Source organism: Neovison vison, chromosome 8 (genome assembly GCF_020171115.1).
Source record: "Neovison vison isolate M4711 chromosome 8, ASM_NN_V1, whole genome shotgun sequence".
Taxonomy (NCBI): domain Eukaryota; kingdom Metazoa; phylum Chordata; class Mammalia; order Carnivora; family Mustelidae; genus Neogale; species Neogale vison.
In genome coordinates, this window is record NC_058098.1 from 28,497,962 (window position 1) to 28,515,286 (window position 17,325).

At 52.6% G+C, this 17,325-nt stretch overlaps 1 protein-coding gene across 1 annotated transcript; it reads right to left on the reverse strand.

The window, feature by feature from the left end:
- Positions 1–405: 405 nt before the first annotated feature.
- PDYN (prodynorphin) lies at positions 406–15,001 on the reverse strand. The gene is made up of 4 exons (XM_044263328.1): positions 14,595–15,001; positions 13,290–13,346; positions 3,801–3,948; positions 406–2,503 (listed from the first exon to the last, which is right to left on the reverse strand). The coding sequence occupies exons 3-4, from the start codon at positions 3,927–3,929 to the stop codon at positions 1,856–1,858; spliced, it is 777 nt and encodes a 258-aa protein (XP_044119263.1). The 5' UTR covers positions 3,930–3,948; positions 13,290–13,346; positions 14,595–15,001; the 3' UTR covers positions 406–1,855.
- Positions 15,002–17,325: the final 2,324 nt, after the last annotated feature.

The window sequence follows — 17,325 nt, forward strand, 5'->3', positions numbered from 1 at the left end:
TTAATAAAGCATGTCATTTTTGTAAAGGACATTATGCCACACTCTCTACAGAGAGAGTGTCCCTCTTGCTTTGGTAATCCAGCATGGGAGACAGTTTCTGGGAGTCAGGGAGGTCTTTCTTTCACAGAAGAGGAAACTAAGGCTCAGAGAGGTCAAATAACTTACCCAATATCACACAGATCTCAAATTAAGGGTGATGGCATTCTAAAGATTGTGCTCTTTCTGTTATCCTATACTTTGTTTCCTGATATGAATGTGTGTGTGTGTGTGTGTGTGTGTCTGTATGTCTGTGTCTGTGTGTGCCTGTGTGTGTCTGTGTGTTGTATTTTTCATTCCCCAGCACTCTTTTCTGCAAATGGTCTTTCCACGCTCTGGGGACTGAGGCACACGTATACACACCCCAAGTCATCACCATCTTTCTTTTATTTATTGCACTGGAGGAGTATGAAATAACACAGGCCTGCTAAGGAATAAGCAAATTCTGGGTAAACTGCATAACTGGGATTTTTTAAAAGCACACGAAGTAACCTTACAACAATCCATACATTTCAGAACATCATGAGGGACCTGGGGGTTGTGCGCGAAGAGGTACGTTCAGTAGCATCTTAGACAAATTAACTGAATTCAAGACCCTTTCCTCTCCTATCATGCCCAGCCTCCTGGATGCATGAACCAAGCTGTAGTGCCTAGGGATGCGCAAGCAAGAGCAACAGAGAGAGAGAGAAGACTTTGATAGAAACCGCAGAATTGGGAGGTCTCTGCCTCTGATTCTGGGTTATTTGAATCAAGGGAATTCATTTGGCCTCAAGCACTTAATCACTTCATGCCTCTTTCTGGTTTTATTCTGAGAATCAAGAGGAAAGCATCATCACAGGGGTTGAAGAACGCCTTTTTGTCTTTCTAGCTGTTGCTTCTGGATTCCCTTACCCAATGCCCAATGCATATGTTTGGCCAGATGGCTGAGACTCTTGGCGGCCAATTCAGCTGCTCAAGAACATGGTTGTGCTTAACCTCATCAACTTGACTCAGCTTTAGTTCATCCTGGGGTGGGAGTGTGCTGCCGATCTGTTTAATTAGTTTAATGAGGGCTGAGGGAACTGGTCCACATTTTGAGTTTGCTGCACAGAGCAAATTGGTTTGTCTTGCTCCCTTCCTGATCATTTCAATATTCAGCGGGAGAACTGCTTTCATTACCATTTTGGAAGGGGTTTCCATGCCCTTCCTCTCCTGGGAGGAGCAGGGTGCTATCCAAGGTACCAACATGAACTAGAGTCCGGGAACTCGGTTCCTCAAGAGGTATGTTTCTAAATGAGAACACAGGGGACACAACTGAACATGTGCCCACCAGAGGACCAAACTCTCTGATGTAGGACTTCCAAGAAAATGCAGTGTTTGAGCCTTTTACCTTAAAGCATGGTCTCCGAAGTGGAGAGCACAAGGAAGTCCTTTAAGATTTGGGATGAAGTGTTAGGATTTCTATTTGTTTCTTTATCTTGTTTTGCTATTTATTTAGAGGGATGAAGAACATGTCAGCCTGGATTCCTAGAACTGGGGAGTCACATTAATAAGGGGGGGGTTAGTAGGAAAAACTGCTGTTGGTGGTAGTTTCAATGTTCTAGAGCTGAAGCCAAGCACTGAGCCTACTGGAGAGGGGAACCTCCATCCTTCCTCCTCGCTAACCCCAGACAAACACTGTGCCCCAGACAGAAAAGAGACAGGCTGGCTTGGGTGTTTTGCACACCAGACTGAACTGAGCATTGGGATCGGGGGGCTCTAAGGCAGGATGAATGAGGGCACGCCAATCTGGAAGGGTGTCGGGGGAAGCTCCTGACTTGACTCTACAATGGGGGGAGGATTACCCATCAAGAAGCTCTCCGGAGTAGGCATTGGGGTCTTCCTGAGACCGAGTTACTACCTTGAACTGGCGCCGGAGGAAACCGCCATAGCGCTTCTGGTTGTCCCATTTGAGCTTGGGACGGATGCGCCTCAGGAAGCCCCCATAGCGTTTGTACAGGTCCTCATGGCCCATTTTCTCCCCATCGCCCTCCCCATCTCCTTCCCCAGCAACCTCTGAGCTTCTCTTGGGGTATTTGCGCAGGAAGCCCCCATAGCGTTTTACCTGTTCCTTGGGCCCCTCCTCATTGGAATCCAATGCCCCAGCCTCCACGGCATCATCATTCAGCTGGGTGTCCCCCAGCAGCTCAGACTCCCCTCCCTCCCCGAACCTGCCAGAGAGACCCCTGAGCCTCTCCACCAGGCTCCTGCTCAGGGTGTCCTCCTCTGTCGGGGTGCTGAGGAGAAATCTGTTTTTCTCAGTCTCCTTCGGGAAGGATCCAGAGCGCTTAGCCAGCTCACTATAGGGTTCCTCCCAAGCGGCCTTGGTCACCAAGTCTTCTTTGCCATTGAGCCCGAAGGTGAAGGGGGTGAAAAGAGACAGAAGGCCTTGGCATCTCTCCCACTCCTCAGCCGACAGCAGAGCAGACTGGCATTCCAGGGAACAAATCTACAAAACCCCAAAAAGACCAGAATGGTAACATCACCCCTGTTGAACCGCCAAGTCCTGTGTACTCCTCTGCCCCTGTGAACGCCTTGTCCAATGTCAGAAAATCAAAAGTAGCTGCCCTTACTAAGCCCCAGTCTTCCCACTTTAATGCTCCCAGGGGTGCATGAAGGTAGGGGACAGTGCACCTGTGCACAAGATGAGGGAAGAGACATGGAGAGGCGAAACAGCTTTCCCAGGGAAACATGGCTACGAATGGCAATGCCAACATCCCAAGTAAGATCTTCCCAGAGTGCTCTGTGGGGCACTCACTCATCCTCTGAGCTCCTGACTCCAGAGAGAATACTTGGCTCTCGCCCCCTTTCTCGGGTGTGAAGGATGTAAGAGACAAGGAAGCCATCCAGGATGGTGGAGAAAACATGTGTGAGGGGTCGGAAGGCTCAACAAACCCCAGGCGACAAAGTGTCTCCTTCACAGGAGTGCTGGGGAAATTCAAATGTGATCATGGTGATGGTCATGAGGAGGACAGTGACAACATGGGACAATTCTGGAACTTGGACCGAGGCAGGCTAATGCCACAAGCCCGCTTGCTTAACCACGGAGCTCCCCTTGTGATGGTCTGCCTCTCAGTGAAGAACAGCTAGAACCGTGTGTTTGGTCCTTCGCGTTGTTATTTCAAAGAATCACGCCCGTTTTGTGGATGTGGAGAATGAAGGCAGGCGTGTTCCAGGGTCTCAGAGTGAGAAAGTGACAGACCCAAAGCCTGTGCTCTGTCCACCACAACCTTGGAACCTTTAATCTCACCTGTATGCCATCAAGGGAGAAACACATGGGGGAGCTGGATTCAAAGCAAAGCCAACAAGGCCAGGCCTAGAAATGCTAAGATCCAAGACAAGGGTCCAGGCTTGGATCTTGTCAACCAGATCCGGGCATTTAGTTGTGGTTGGAAAGACCTCCTCCCACGGGAGTGGCTAGACTAGGAGGTGCCCTCAACCTGGTGGGAAGAGGCCCTAGAAAGTTGCCATAGGCTGCCCACTCCCAAAGCCAGCGCTGCCTCCTTATTGACCCTCTTTGTTGCAAGGCATCAGCCTCCCTGGAAACCTGTGTCCGTCCCAGGCCTGAGCAAGCCAGGGGTGGTGAAGTCAGAGATGGGGATAGAGGGGGGAACCTGCAGTCTCGGGTGCCCAGGATAACCCCGCAGCAGGATGTGTCTGGCACAGGTGGGACAAGTCTACAGACAAGACGTACAGTGGCCCAAACTGCACACACACCCCCTTCCGCACACAGGCCCAGAACCTACCAGAGGGTCGACGGGCTTGGGCCCATCCTGGGTCTTCACAGCACAAAGGGAGCACTGGGATAAGCAGTCCGCCATGACCGAGGGGAGCACGAGGAGGCAGGCGGCCAGCACCAGCCCCTGCCACGCCATGCTGTCTCCTCTCTTCCTGCTGCGGATGGAGAAAGAGAAGAGAAGGGATATGTGAGCACCTGCTCTGTCAGTGTCCGGAGCCATCCGGCCAACCCCTCTGGAAATACTGCAAGGCCAATAACCTCATTCCCATTTCACAGTCAGGAAAATAGAGGCCCCAGGAGGCACAGTGGTTGCCCAAGGCCAGGGATCAAGGAAGGGAATTAATGTGCTGAGTACCTGCTACAGGCCAGGAGCTTTCCCCCATGCTCACACTTAACTGTATAATAGCTCCAGAGGTGGGCTGTGCTGTTTTCATCAGACAGGTGGGGAAGTTGAGGCTCAAAGGGGAAGAGATTGCCTGCACAGCTAGGCAGTGGACAAGCCAAGACTCGACCTGGGTCCGTGAACCTTCAAAACCCACTTTGCCCATCCCCCTAGCCAAAAGACACTCAGCATCTGTTTTCCTGGATTCTCTGAGGCCCCATCACCTGCCTTTGTCCCCACTCCTCAGCTTATCCCCAGGCCAGTCCTTTCTGCCTTGTAAGTTCTCTGGAATTTGCCTTTTTCACCCCAGCACTTCTACTTACTGTGGCCATCTTTCCACCTCCTCCGAGCTGGCCTCCCTGCCTTAAGTTCCTTCTTGGATCCCTTCTGCCCAACCTAAAATGCCCTGCTCAGCATGGCAATTCTGCGATCAGATCTGTTAGGCTGGGTCAGGCTTGGACCCCTTTCTAAATTATAGGAACACTCTCAGTCTCATCCCCTACACCCTAAGACTTGGTCCCAACCACATCGAGCTACTTCCAATTCCCCTAATAAACATATCAGGCCCTGTCCCATCTCTGGTCCTTTGCATATGCTGTTCCCTCAGCTGGAAAACCCTTCCACTCCTCTTTTATTACCTGCTAATTTAGTCCCTACATTAGATGTCACTTTCTCCAGGCAACTTTCCCTGATCTCCGAGGCTGGATAGGATGTTCCTCCTTTGCAATCACCCCAAAACTTGTGCCTCCTCCAACAAAATAGTCCACTATTTGGTAATTATCTGAGTCTTCAGACTTTGGCTCCATGAAGGCAGGAGTTGTGTCTCTCTCTGCATTCCTCAAACCTGCCAAGCTTGCTACCCCAGGGCCTTTGCACATTCCATCCATGCACCCACCTGCCACCCCCCACCACAGTACTCTTAGCCAAGATTTTCACATGGTTTGTTCCTTCTTGTAATTAGATGAAGTCAATGTCAAATCGCCAGGGAGCTATCTGCAGCCCCCTGGGTTTAAAGCTGCTTCCTGACTCCTCTTCCATCTCCCTGCTTTGTTGGCACCAGAGTACTCACCATCTCATAGGATCCTATGGATTCGGTGTTGGTTTGCTGTAGTTCTTGGCAAGTATCATTGACCCCGCTAGAATGTTAGCTTCTTCAGGGCACTACCTGTCATGGTTCTGGCTGTCCCTGACCCACCCCTAGCACGCACATGCAGTAAATGCTAGGCATTAGAGTTCATGCATTGCAAATAGTGTGTTAACAGCTCTTCCTCTTATGATTAGCTCCTTATAAAACAAATATCAAGACTCAGTGCCATTCAGAAGGGGGGCACAGGACCATTCTCCCAACTGGAAATAGGGAGTTCTTCTGAGACACTCCTCTCCGGGTGGGAGGCTCCAGGCTCTGCCCAGCCTGGTCTTTGCTGCCAGACACCCATCACGCTGCTCTCAGGGACACTGTCCTCCTTCCCTCCTCCAAGTCTCCCGTGCCTGCCTTTGCTGCGAACTGCCCAGTTTGCTCAGGGGATTTAGCGGGTACCTCCCCACCACCCCAGAGGCCCTCGTTGTAGCTCAGAGGGTCTCCCTCTCGAGCACACAGTAGATCTTCTCCCATCCGCTACCCCTCCCCAGTATGCCTAGTAAGATCCCAGACAGCATTTACCAAGCCCTGCTGTCCATCATCCCATCTACTCCTCCCCCTAGCAAGGTGCCATTTCTGGTTCAGTGAATCGCCCAAGTCCTACAGCAAGCGGAGAAGCTGGGGAGCAAGACTGTTCTGCTTGACTCCCCACACTTCTGTCCTTAATGACTACCATTTCCAGAGCATTGATTCATTAACAGCTGAATCCTCTGCGAGACCCAAAGGACCCAGTGCCCAGGGCCTTTGACTTGTATATTGTTCTCAATCCACCCACCAACTGTGGGAGGTGGGTATCATCATCCCCACTCTGTAGATGAGAACACTGGTGATCAGAGAGGCTTGACAGATCTCCTGAGGTCACACAGCAACTGAAGAAGAGAACCCAGGCTTCTCTTGAAGCTGGGCAAGTTCTGCTCCCTGAAGCAGGGAGGCTCAGAAAAGAAAACCCAGGGAAGTAGACATGGGTCCATCGCACCTCTCTTGCCCACCCTGGACAGCCTCATGCTCTACCAGCTGCTGAGCAGCGTTGGCCTCCGGGAGAGTAAGCTGGACCTCTCATGTGCATATACAAAGCAGGCAGCTCCTGTTTTCTTCTTTATGGGCAATGGCGATGGTGGGGCTGGCCCCTTAGATCAGCAGTGATTTACCTGTCGCGGAAGAGGAGCCTACACCACACAGCTCCCCGCCCCCAGGCTTCCCACACAGCTTGGCTGCCAAGGTAGGAGGCCTGATTTGAGATCCTTTTTGTCCCAGGCAAAAATAGCATCAGCAGACTTTCCTTTCATCCACTAACTTTATATTTAATAATAATCCTAGCTGATCAGACAGATGTTAAGTACTCATGATGTTCTAAACGATTCTCATGAATGAATTCATTTCTATTCATCACGACTCTCTGGGGTGGGTACTATTGTCACGCCCACTTTACAGATCAGGAAACTGAGTTCAGACACCTGTCAAGATTCTAGAGCAAGTAAGCGGCAAAGCTGGGATTTTCTTCCCCAGTGGTCTGGCTCGAGCCCACTTTCTTAACCATGAGGTACTGGCCAGGCTCCCCCAGTCCACTGCCCACCCCCACCCCCAGCCTCCAGCTTCTCCCTCCAGGCAGCCACCTCCTGGCTCCACCAATCTTGCCAATCTGACTGCACCCCTGCCCTGCCTCCCGGCCTTTAAGAGGAACCCTGCCTCTTAGCCAGCTGCTCACGGTCTTTCCCACTAAGAGGAGCTGACGCTGACTAGCGTGCACTGCGTGCCAGGCCGTGCTGAGACCCACCTGCTGAGACCCACCTGCGTCTTAACCCATTTGCCTCCTAACAGCCCCATAAAACAGGGACTACTATTCTTTCCATTCTACAAGCAGGGAAATGGAAGCACAGAGCTTACGTCATCTGTCTAAGGGATCCCAGCAAATGCACAGCACCAAGACTGGCTGGCTGTGAGCTTTGCCTGCAGGCATGACCATGCCCCCTGCAATTCCAACAAGAGTGCCCCATGTGCCCCCGGCTTTGCCCAAGGGACTCCCTCTGCCTGGAACACCTTTCTCACCCCACCCCCCATCTGCTCCCATCTGCCTCTGACCTGGCTAACTCTGATTTGTTCTTTAAAACTCAGCCTCTTTTGCCTCCTCCAGGAAGTCTGCCTGGATTAACCCTCTCGTCAGACCTCCCACAGTCACCTATGCTGGCTCTGTCACATAACTGCCTCTTGTTTTCTGAGTTCCCTGACCGGGGTCGGGGTCGGGGGGGGGGCGGGGGGGCTTCATCTCTGCAAGTCAAAGTCGCTATGGGGAGAGTGTGTGGTGGGTTTGAGGATGACAAGGCGGCCAGGGTGGATGAGGGAGCATGAGGCAGGAGACTGGGGCAGAAAAGCAGACAGCGGAGCTGTGGCCAGATGGTGTGGGCCCCTGTAGGCCAAGGTGAGGAGTCTGCGTTTCGCTCTTACGCTATGAGAAGGTGAAGGCCGTCTGAGGATTGATGATGAATGGATGAGTGAACAGTGTGCCCAACGAGAACAAGAGCTCCCCCAGGTTTGTTGAGCGGATACAACAGGCCACCCCTGGAAGTCTGGGAAGCCTAGTGTGAATTTTTCTGGATCACGGCTCTGTGCTCCTTGAGAAACCTCACGGGGTCTGTAGTTGTCCAAGACCAACATTGCTAAAGGAAATGTTGTGGAAACCAGGGAGCCAGGGGAGGGGAGGGAAGAGGAAATAAGAGAAGAGGGCAGACAGGAAGCGGAAGGGGGAGGAGGGATGAAGGGGGAGGGGAAAGGCAGAAGAAGGAACCCGGTGATGTACTGATTATTAGGCACTTTATTCTGAGGCTTTGATTTTTTTTCCTTGACTTGCTCAAGGGGTGAGCAGAGCTGTGGTTCCTTGGCCCTAGGAAGGACCAAGTCCCTGTCTTCCAGCAAAGCCCCTCTCACCCCCAGCCCCCCCACACACACCCACACCCCACCGACATAGCCCTGGCCCCCTGAGCCTCAGTGGCTTTCCCAGGAAGAACTCGGGAGGGACGTTAATGGCATGGGGAACAAGCAGAGGGCTGCCCGGGGAGGGTCAGGGCAGTGATGGCAGGGTCGGGCAGGGTCAGGCAGGGCTGAGGCCTCTGGCTTTCTCCTCCTCAGCCCGCAGCTTTCTCCCTGCACAAGGCAAATGTCCAGAGGCTGCAGACCACCTGCCTGAGGGACAAATTCAGCAAATAGGCACAAGGTGTTTTGCCTTGCATAAGGATTTTTTTTTTTAATTCTGTTGCCACCAATTTTAACTTGGGATGTTTTTATATTTCAAAATCTTAATTTCTGACCTATATTTAAAAATCAGAAGTTCTGGAGACATTGGGCCTGCACTGCCATAGGGCAACCATTATCCAAGGGACACGTACAGCCTGGTCACCACTGTCCCCACCCAGTGGCTTCCCTCACATCTGCTGCTGAGCACCTGATAGACGATTGACTGCAGTGCCTTCTCCAATAACTTGGAGAAGGAACGTGGGGTCAGAAAGGAAAGGGGTGCCTCCAAGTCCTTCCTGACCCAGAAGCAGGATCAACAAGTCCTTAGTTCTGCGGATTCAAAACGCAACCCACCCCTTAGCCCCAGTCTGGGAAAATTACTTGACTTTGCTGTGTCTCAGTCTTCTTGGTCACATAGTGGGGTTAATAATAATGTGTCAGGGGGTGGGCATAGGAATTAGGGAAGAGATCATGCACATGGCCCCCAGCCGGGTACCTGGCACATAGCCAGTGCTTTACACAGCAGAATATGAAGGCTCCATTCAACTCTTAGTCTCTAGGAGGTGCCAAAAGAAGGCAAAAAGGAGTGAGAACACATGCCTGGAAAACAGGCCAAAAAACGAGTTGTTGAATGAATGAATGAATGAATGAACGGCCACGTGCGTAGGGCCTACTGTGTGCCAGGCAGCACCGAACACTCCATATCCACAGTCACATTGGTCCAGTAACGGCCACCACAGCTCAAGAGCCTGCTAGGTGCCAGGCTGGGCGTTCCCACTTTACACACACAATTCTAATGCTCTGCACAGCCCTGGGGGTAGATGTCTTTATACCCTTTGTACAGAGGAGAATACTGAGGCTGGGGAAGAAGAAGTCGCCTGCCAGAGTTCGTTTGGTTTGTCAACGGGAGCTAGGCTTCTGACGAGATCTCTCTGGGTTAAAAGGTGACTCTAATAAAGACACATGAGCCCTGAGATCTTCCCCAGGCAATCCTATTTCCTTCCTATTGTAGGATAAACAAATTACTGAGCCCTGCCAGATGGGTCCTTTCACCTTTGTTGGGGGATTTGCTTAAAGTCATGCATCAGAAGTAGCCCTGCCTGCTTGTCAACCAGAAAGGCTAAGAAGAAATGGCACTTGGATGCTCAAGGTGTGTGGGGGCGGTGGGGGTGGGAAGGATAGCGTGGGGCAGGCAGACCCCAGCGGAAAGTGCACATGGCCACCAGGGAAGGAGGGGCCCCCTCCATGGACTGAGTGGGCCCAGGGGCCTCCCCACAGCCCTCCCAAAGAAAAACCCTCTTTACTTGCAGGTCCCTGAAGGACTTCCTCAGCCCCTGCCTCGTGGGCTTTGTGACAGCCCAGGGAGGGAAGCAGAAGCTGGTGGGGAGGAGGGGGGATTCTCCCCTAAGAGGAAAGGAAATTTTGGACCCACCAGCCTCCATAATCACATGATCCAATTCCTTCTACTAATTCTCTTTCTCTATAGGTACACATCCTATGTTTCCATGTCTCTGGAGAACCCCGAGAACACATCCAACACCCATCCCATCTGCTCATCGTCGTAAGCGTAGGGTTGAGACAGGGACCAGAAGCCCAGATGCCCCAAACTACAGACTAGCTGGTCTTCCACGGACCAAGTTCGCCGACCCCTGCTTTCATTGCTCTTATCACCATTTTTCTAATTCTGATTATTCTCATTGTTTTGAAGCTGACTTTCTTGAGAAAAATCAGAGAGCAGCCACCCCCCTTCCCAAGCCCTGGCTTCTGGCTTCTTGTCTGTGAAGGGGCCGCATCGCCCCCTCCCCTGTGCCAGGGCCGCCCTGGTGACCCCCCCCCCCCCGGGCCCCAGAGTTCCTTGGGAGGGAAGGGACTGCCTTCCCCGCCCACTCATCTCCTGGCGGTGATATTTCTATATTGTAGGCAGAGGACTCAGAGGAGCGGCAAGCATTAAAAAGCCAGCATGGAATAATAATGGCTTGATTTAACATTGCAATTATCTCTCCCAGCACTTTATCGCATATGATTATCCCTATTTGATAGAAGAGGAAATGGGAAAAGGTAGGAATGAAGTCACTTGTTTAAGGTCACAACATGAGTCAGGAGGGAAGTGGAGATAGAGCCCGGGCCTCCCACCCCCAGGTGGTGACTCGCACTGAGGAACTGCGTTTCAATGACCCTCCAACAGCCTGCCCACGGCCAGCATCTAGGAGCCCGGCGCTGCTGCTCTGTGCCAGGCCCATGGCCTCCCGCGGCCACCGCTGGGGCAGGTGCCTCCTTTATGGGCTTGGGTGGGAAGGGTGAGGACCAAGGGACCACGCACCCCAGGGCATGTGTGGCTGAGCTGGGGTTCTCTGAGACCGTAGCATCCCTGCAGAAGGCATAGCTAGGGGGCCAAACTCGCTTTCAGTCCCATTCCTGCATGTTTGCCCTCAGGAGAATCCAGGCAGCTGGCACGATGAGCCCCATTTTCCAGATGAGGAAAGAAGGTCCCAGAGAGGCAAGATCACCAGGTCAAGGCCAAGAGGCAAGGACACAGCAGAAGCAGACTTGAAAGTCAGTCTGCAGACCCACCCAGATACCGTGCCTGAGGTGTGCGGTCACATTAAATGTCCAGCGGACCATCCCACCAAACTCTCACGTTCCTGAAGATGAGACTGTTTCTGGAGTTTTACCCTCCCCCACACCCCAAAGCATATAAAGTCCACCACTGCGGGTCTCCAGGGACTGGATCCGGAGAAGTGGCAGACAGAAGTGGCAGACAGCGTTCTTGTGAGGCCTTTAGGGTCATTAACAAAGAATGGACTGTCCGCAGGGGAGGGGTGGGGAGGAGGGCTCGGTCTCGAACGGAAAGTGAACCCCCGTGCAGTCCGGCAAGAATCAAAGCACAGAATGTGGGATACAGCCCTCTCTCCTAGGCCCCTTGCTGTTCAAGGACCAGAGTGAAACATGGCCCTGCACTCCATGGTCATGGGGGGTTATTAACTTTGTATTTAAAAGAGTGATTTTTAAGAGCAGGAGTCACATGAAACCCCCACCCTTTGTTATTTGGTGCAATTAAGGGACGGGGAGAAAGGCAAAGAAGGATGGGCCAGAGAGAGATGGGGATTGAGATGCAGAGAGACAGAGACTGAGAGGGAGACAGAGACAGAGAGGTGCGTGCGCCAAAAAGACTAGCAGAGACTCTTGTGCACAGAGAAAGAGCTAACGACACTAGAGAAGCTGGGAGATGATGGAGAACAGAGCAGGAGACGTGATGGAACAAACAGGAGAAGGTACAGGAGGGAAAAAGGAGGAGGCGAGGGAACAGAAGCAGATCAGGGGAAGGCAGGGCCGGGAGGGGACTTAGATTCAGCGCGTTGACCTACTGTGTGATCACAAACACCAATTCCTCCTCTTGCCAGTGGACCCGTGGGCCAACCACATAATAACTGCTCACTAAACCCTTCTCAGCTTAGACTGAACTGTCCACTAACAGGTCAAAGAGCCAAACGATGGTAGACAAAGAGGTGGTAGATGATAGATGGTAGATGGTAGGCAACCATACCTAGAGCCTCCCTCTCCAGCCAGGGTGACAGCTGAATGACCTCCGGGAGAAGTCTCCTGAGCCCAAGCCCGTGGCTGTGTCTCGTGGATCTAGGCCGTTTACCCTCCTGCCAGGAACATCAATCTGGACTTGGGCTGGGAGCGATTAACGAGGCCCAACATCAAAGGACCCAGGACCCGTCTCCCTCTCCAGGGCCTGATCCTGGACTTCCTGTGTGTCTCCAGAAATATTTACTGCCAGCCACAATGGCGAGCCCTGTCTCGGTGAAATCGTTTTAGCCCTTTGTCAGGCGCAGTGAGATTAACCAACATTTATGGGCTGAGATGAGCGAAAGCGGTGAGAGAAATCAGCTCGCTGACTGCGCTTTCTCAGACACACGTTGAAATCAAACCACCAACTATCGATCCCACTTCGAATGATGGAAGACATCTAATAAATACAACAATTGTGCACGAATGGCCCAAGGAGGGAAGCAGTAGGAGGGGGGTAGGGAGGATCGATCAGGAAGAGACTTCATGATCCCGAGGCAACAGATGAAGAAATGGTCTTCTGTTGGTGCGGAGTGGATGGGACTGGGAGGGGAGGAGAGTGTCAGCCCCGCCAACTGAAATACTAGACCTATTTCCCGGACGTGGAGCAGGGCTTGATGGTGTAGGGGTGATAAAGGGTATTATAACAGAGGGGGAAGGGACAGTGAGAACTTGAGCAGTCACTCTGGCATTTATTGAGTATCTACTGAATGCCAGGCATATTACAGTATCCCGTGGGAGTCTCGCAATAACCTTCAGAGGTCATCACTATTATCCATACCATGTGGGTGAGGAAATGAACTCTCGACTACTGTCCCCAAATCACACAGCAAATGAGTGGTGAGACCTGAGATTTGAACCCACGTCTGGGTTATTGTGAAACGCACATGAAGACAATATATGGACCATTCCCAGCTCCCAGGAGTTATCTCAAGACGCTAATCCCTGTCCATTTGGTTTAGGGTGATGGTAAATTTCTCAGCTAGCCCCCACCCCGAGCCAGTCCCTTTGCCTGCTCTGCTAAAACCTGCTAGGTTCCTCAGGAAGCATGGCGACATCCAACCCCCAGCTGCCGGCAGAGACACACCCATCACACGTCTAGCTCCTCTGGGGCAAAGCAGTGGGTTTGAGATCCCGTCAGCAAACGCAAACCTCCCCCAGGCAGCCCAGCTCACCCCAGGGCTGCTGCAACAGCTCCCCCACGCAGATCTCAAAGCCTGGAGATTAATGACCTGCAGAAATAGAACAAAAGGCAAGGTGAAGTGGGATTGAGGGGAGGAAGAAAGGGGGAAAGAGGGAGAGATGGGGCCGTGGGAGGGGGAGGCCGGGGGTTGACATTCTGCAACGTTCGCAATGGATCTTGACTGGAACGCCTGTCAAATTAGAAAGACTTGTACATTTTACCAACCCTTGGAAGAAAGATGGTAATGAAGACTTTCAGTCTGTGGGAAGGGAATTGAAATCAGATCCAATAACCTGAAGAGCTTGTTTCCCCTGGGAAGGTTGGAGGCTTAATTAAGGAATGTTTGTAAAGCTTGGAGAGATTCTAGGTAAAAGGTACCCAGGAAAAATTACGAGGTCACAGAATTTACTATTCAACCTCCATGTCGTCACCAGGCTTTTCTTTCTCCCCTTTTTTTCTTTTCTCTGAAGCTCACCAGCTTTTTTGCTAGAGTCAAACTTCAGGATTCTAGAATACTTTCTTTGAACAAGGATATCTTTACCAGTGAGCAAATGGCTTTCCCATCTGAGCTTCTTTGTCCCTGCCCAACTGGGCTCTAATTTACATGAAAGCAACAAGTCCTTGCGAAGGAAAATTGACGAGAAAAATCCTGTGAAGCCTGAGTCTCCTGACATGCTGTCACTCTCGTTCCCCTGTTCCTTCCCAACAAAATAGCCCCAAACTTCATTTCTGGGTAAATTATGTCAAAGGAAAACCACTCAAGCCAGCACCCTGTCAGCAATTAAACAGGATCCGAAAAAGAATGAAAAGGCTGAACTTGGTTTGTACATTGATGTACATGATACCCAGTAAATGCCAGAGCCCTGAATCTCATTAACGTCCCCCAGATCTTGTTCTGTAAGTCCGGCGAGAATCACTGACCTTTAAAACCGCCCTGAGCGGCTCAACTCACTTCTTCCACCCAGGGCATCCCATCCTCACATGGGAACCACGGGTGCCGACCACCGGGGAAGAAAGAAGACCCTGGAGCTAAAACCGAGGGGTGATACTCTTGGGGGAGAAGAACCCACCTGTTTAAGCCGGGGCTGCGCTGAGGGAGGATTCCAAGAAACCGTCCGTCTCACGCCGACGGATCTGGGGGTTTATAAACTAACCTCATAACTGTAACTCTGTCTGCTGAATTATCAGACCCAGACCTGAAATCTCCCAGCCCGAGCTCTTACCACCCGCAGGTCCAGAGGACCAGGAAAAACAAATATCATCAAAAGAGAGATTCCCGTGCCCCTCTGGATATTACCTGTGCTCTTCTTTGTCCCTGGGCAGCTTCTGGCCGAGCAGGTCGGAGGGTGGTGGCAGGTGCCTGGGTCAGGACTCGGGGGGGTCTCCCTGACTCTGGCTCAGGAGGAGGTGCCAAAGAGGCGGCTGTGAGCACCACCAAAGCCCCTCAGAATGGCAGTTCTGGTGCCTCGCCCCCCCCCCTTTTATGGACTGGAGCCTCCCCCTGTCGCTCAGCCCTTGCTGAGCACAGGCTGCTGGGAGCCAATGGGGAAGTAGCTCAGAGCAGTCAGAGGCACAGACCCCCAGGCCCTTCAACTAGAACTCCCTGGGCCCCACACAATAGGCTTCTCTTCGTGACAGGGGATGTGGAGGAGGAAGGCAGCCGTGCAGGGAGGGGGCTGGATCCTGGGTGTAGTGCTGTTTGTCACTTGAAATCCGGCCACTTCAGTCTTTGATGCGTTTCCAGGAGAGTGTCAGAGAAAAAAGAGAGAGAGAGAGAGAAGGACAGAGACAGAAAGAGTTGGAGAAAGAGAGATACAGAAAGAAAGAGACAGAGAGATAGAGAGATGGAGACACAGAGAGAGATAGAGTCAGACAGATCTGGGGACAGAGAGAGGGAGTCAGACAGATATGGAGACAGATGGGGACATGGAGAGAGAGAGGCAGCGAAACAGAAGATTCAGAGAAATGGAAAGAGAAAGAGACGCTGTCAGAGAAATAGGGCGTGATACAGACGAGAAAGAGTTGGGAAAACGGAGACACGCGGAGTGCCAGAGATGGGGCCGTCCAGAGAGATGGGGGAACCGGAGGGAGAGTCAGAGGAAGAGAGAGAAGGAAACCAGGAAAGAGGACAGGCTCGGATAAGGAGATCTAGAGACAGCAGAAGAGGCAGAGAGCCCCTGCCAAGGGAAGCAATGAGAAGGGGAGGGCAGCCGGAGCCAGTGCCCTGTGCCGTGTGCCACGGTAGCTCCGCGTGCCACTGCTCACGCGTGTGCTGGAATGTTTTTGTGTGCACACTTGCCTGCACCCACTGTCGACTCTGGTACATGCCTGGGCTGGTGCCAAGCACAACCAGCCCTGGCAGGAGCTCAGCCCTTTCCCGGCAGCCAGGAGCTGCAGTTTACTTTTCTCTGATGGCAACACAAAATGAATGATCATGAAATCCCCCTCAAAATATGGGCTCCGATGTGCCTTTGCCTGCACTCCGGGTGGGGGGCATCCCTACCTCCTGGGTGCCCTCTGTCCACGCCAGCAGCAGCTTGAAGGCTGTGCTCTCATGGCCACAAATACCCTCCAGAGCATTCTGAGGGGGGTGGTCTCTGAGTTTGGGAGAGCACATGCTTCTCGCCTCAGTCCACAGCAGACGCGCAGTTTGTGGGGGGAGGCATGACTGTTTCAGAAGACTGGCAGGGGCTGCCCGTTCCCTGGGCACCGAGGCTGTACCAGGCCCTCGGCCAAAGCTAGCGGGTTGAATCCTCACCACCTGGCCCGACAGTGAATATTATTCCCATCTTGCAGGTGAGGAAAGAGAGGTTTCAGAGTTGACAAATGTCCCCAAAGACAGACAGCAAGTTCAGTTGTCAAGCTAGGGAGGAATAGATGCAGGCTGGCCTGAGCCCAGAGTCCCCTGCTCACTCCCTCAGCCCCCCGGGGTGTGAAGCCCCAGTCCCCACACCTCTGCGCTGGGACCTCATGCTGTGCTCTCTGGGACTATCCGCCCCCCCAACTCCGCCCCCATCCAAGGTAGAACAGGGCTGCAACTCAGAATACCGGAGATGTGGGTTTGCTTCCCAGCTCTGCCAGCTCACCGGCAGGCAGAGCTTGGACAAGTTTCCAACTTCAGGTTTAGTCGGCTTATCTATAAAATGGGGATAACGGTCTCTAGCTCATGGGGCTCTTGTAGGGGGTGAAACGGGGTGTGGGCAGCATCACTTAATGCAACCAATCCTTAACGAGGGCTCCATCACCACCTGTCCTCGTGATAATCCCACCGTTCCTGCTCTGATGCACCAGGCGTTCTCCATTCTCTGGACGCTGGTCCTCTCCCTGCCCCTGATTCATTACAGGAAGGAAGATGGAAGGAGCGGTCTGCTGGGCACCTACTCAGTTCCATACACTTCCTCATGGCGTGCTATATAGTCACAACCAGCACATGTGTGGTATGGATGCCCCAGGCACACAGGGAAGGAGGAAATGTTGAGCCCCGTCCCTTGGGTCCCAGAGCTCACTCCCCCACACTCCCCTCCAGCCTGGAGATGACGTCTACCTCCTCCCTTTCAGAAAGGACTCTTCAGGATCCGAATCAGCCTTTCTCTCCTCCTTGTCCATGTTGGGGCTGGTCAGCAGGGGCAAAGGACTTCAGAAGTCAGTGTGGAAGCCCCCGTCCCCAGTGTCCAATGGCCACGGCCCAGGCTCAGTGAGTGCTTGGCCGCACGTCAGGCTGGCTTCCCTCCAGAGGATCCAGAGGACTTGGGTGCCACCCCGGGAATCTGGGGGCCTTGAGCTGCAGCTGCTTCTTCCTCCCTAAGGCCAACTCCATCCTCAGTCTCTCTCCAACCTCCTTATTCTTGACCTCATGCTCAACCTCCCCACCTCAACCTCCACAAGCTCTTAGTGATAACCTTGGAATAGACAAAGGCTCTAGGAGATAGGGTACAACAGGTCCCATTCCTGGGAGTCAGTGGGTACCCAAATAGAGGAGCAGGGGCCTCTCTTGACCATTGTTCATCGTAAAGAGGAGTAAGGACAGC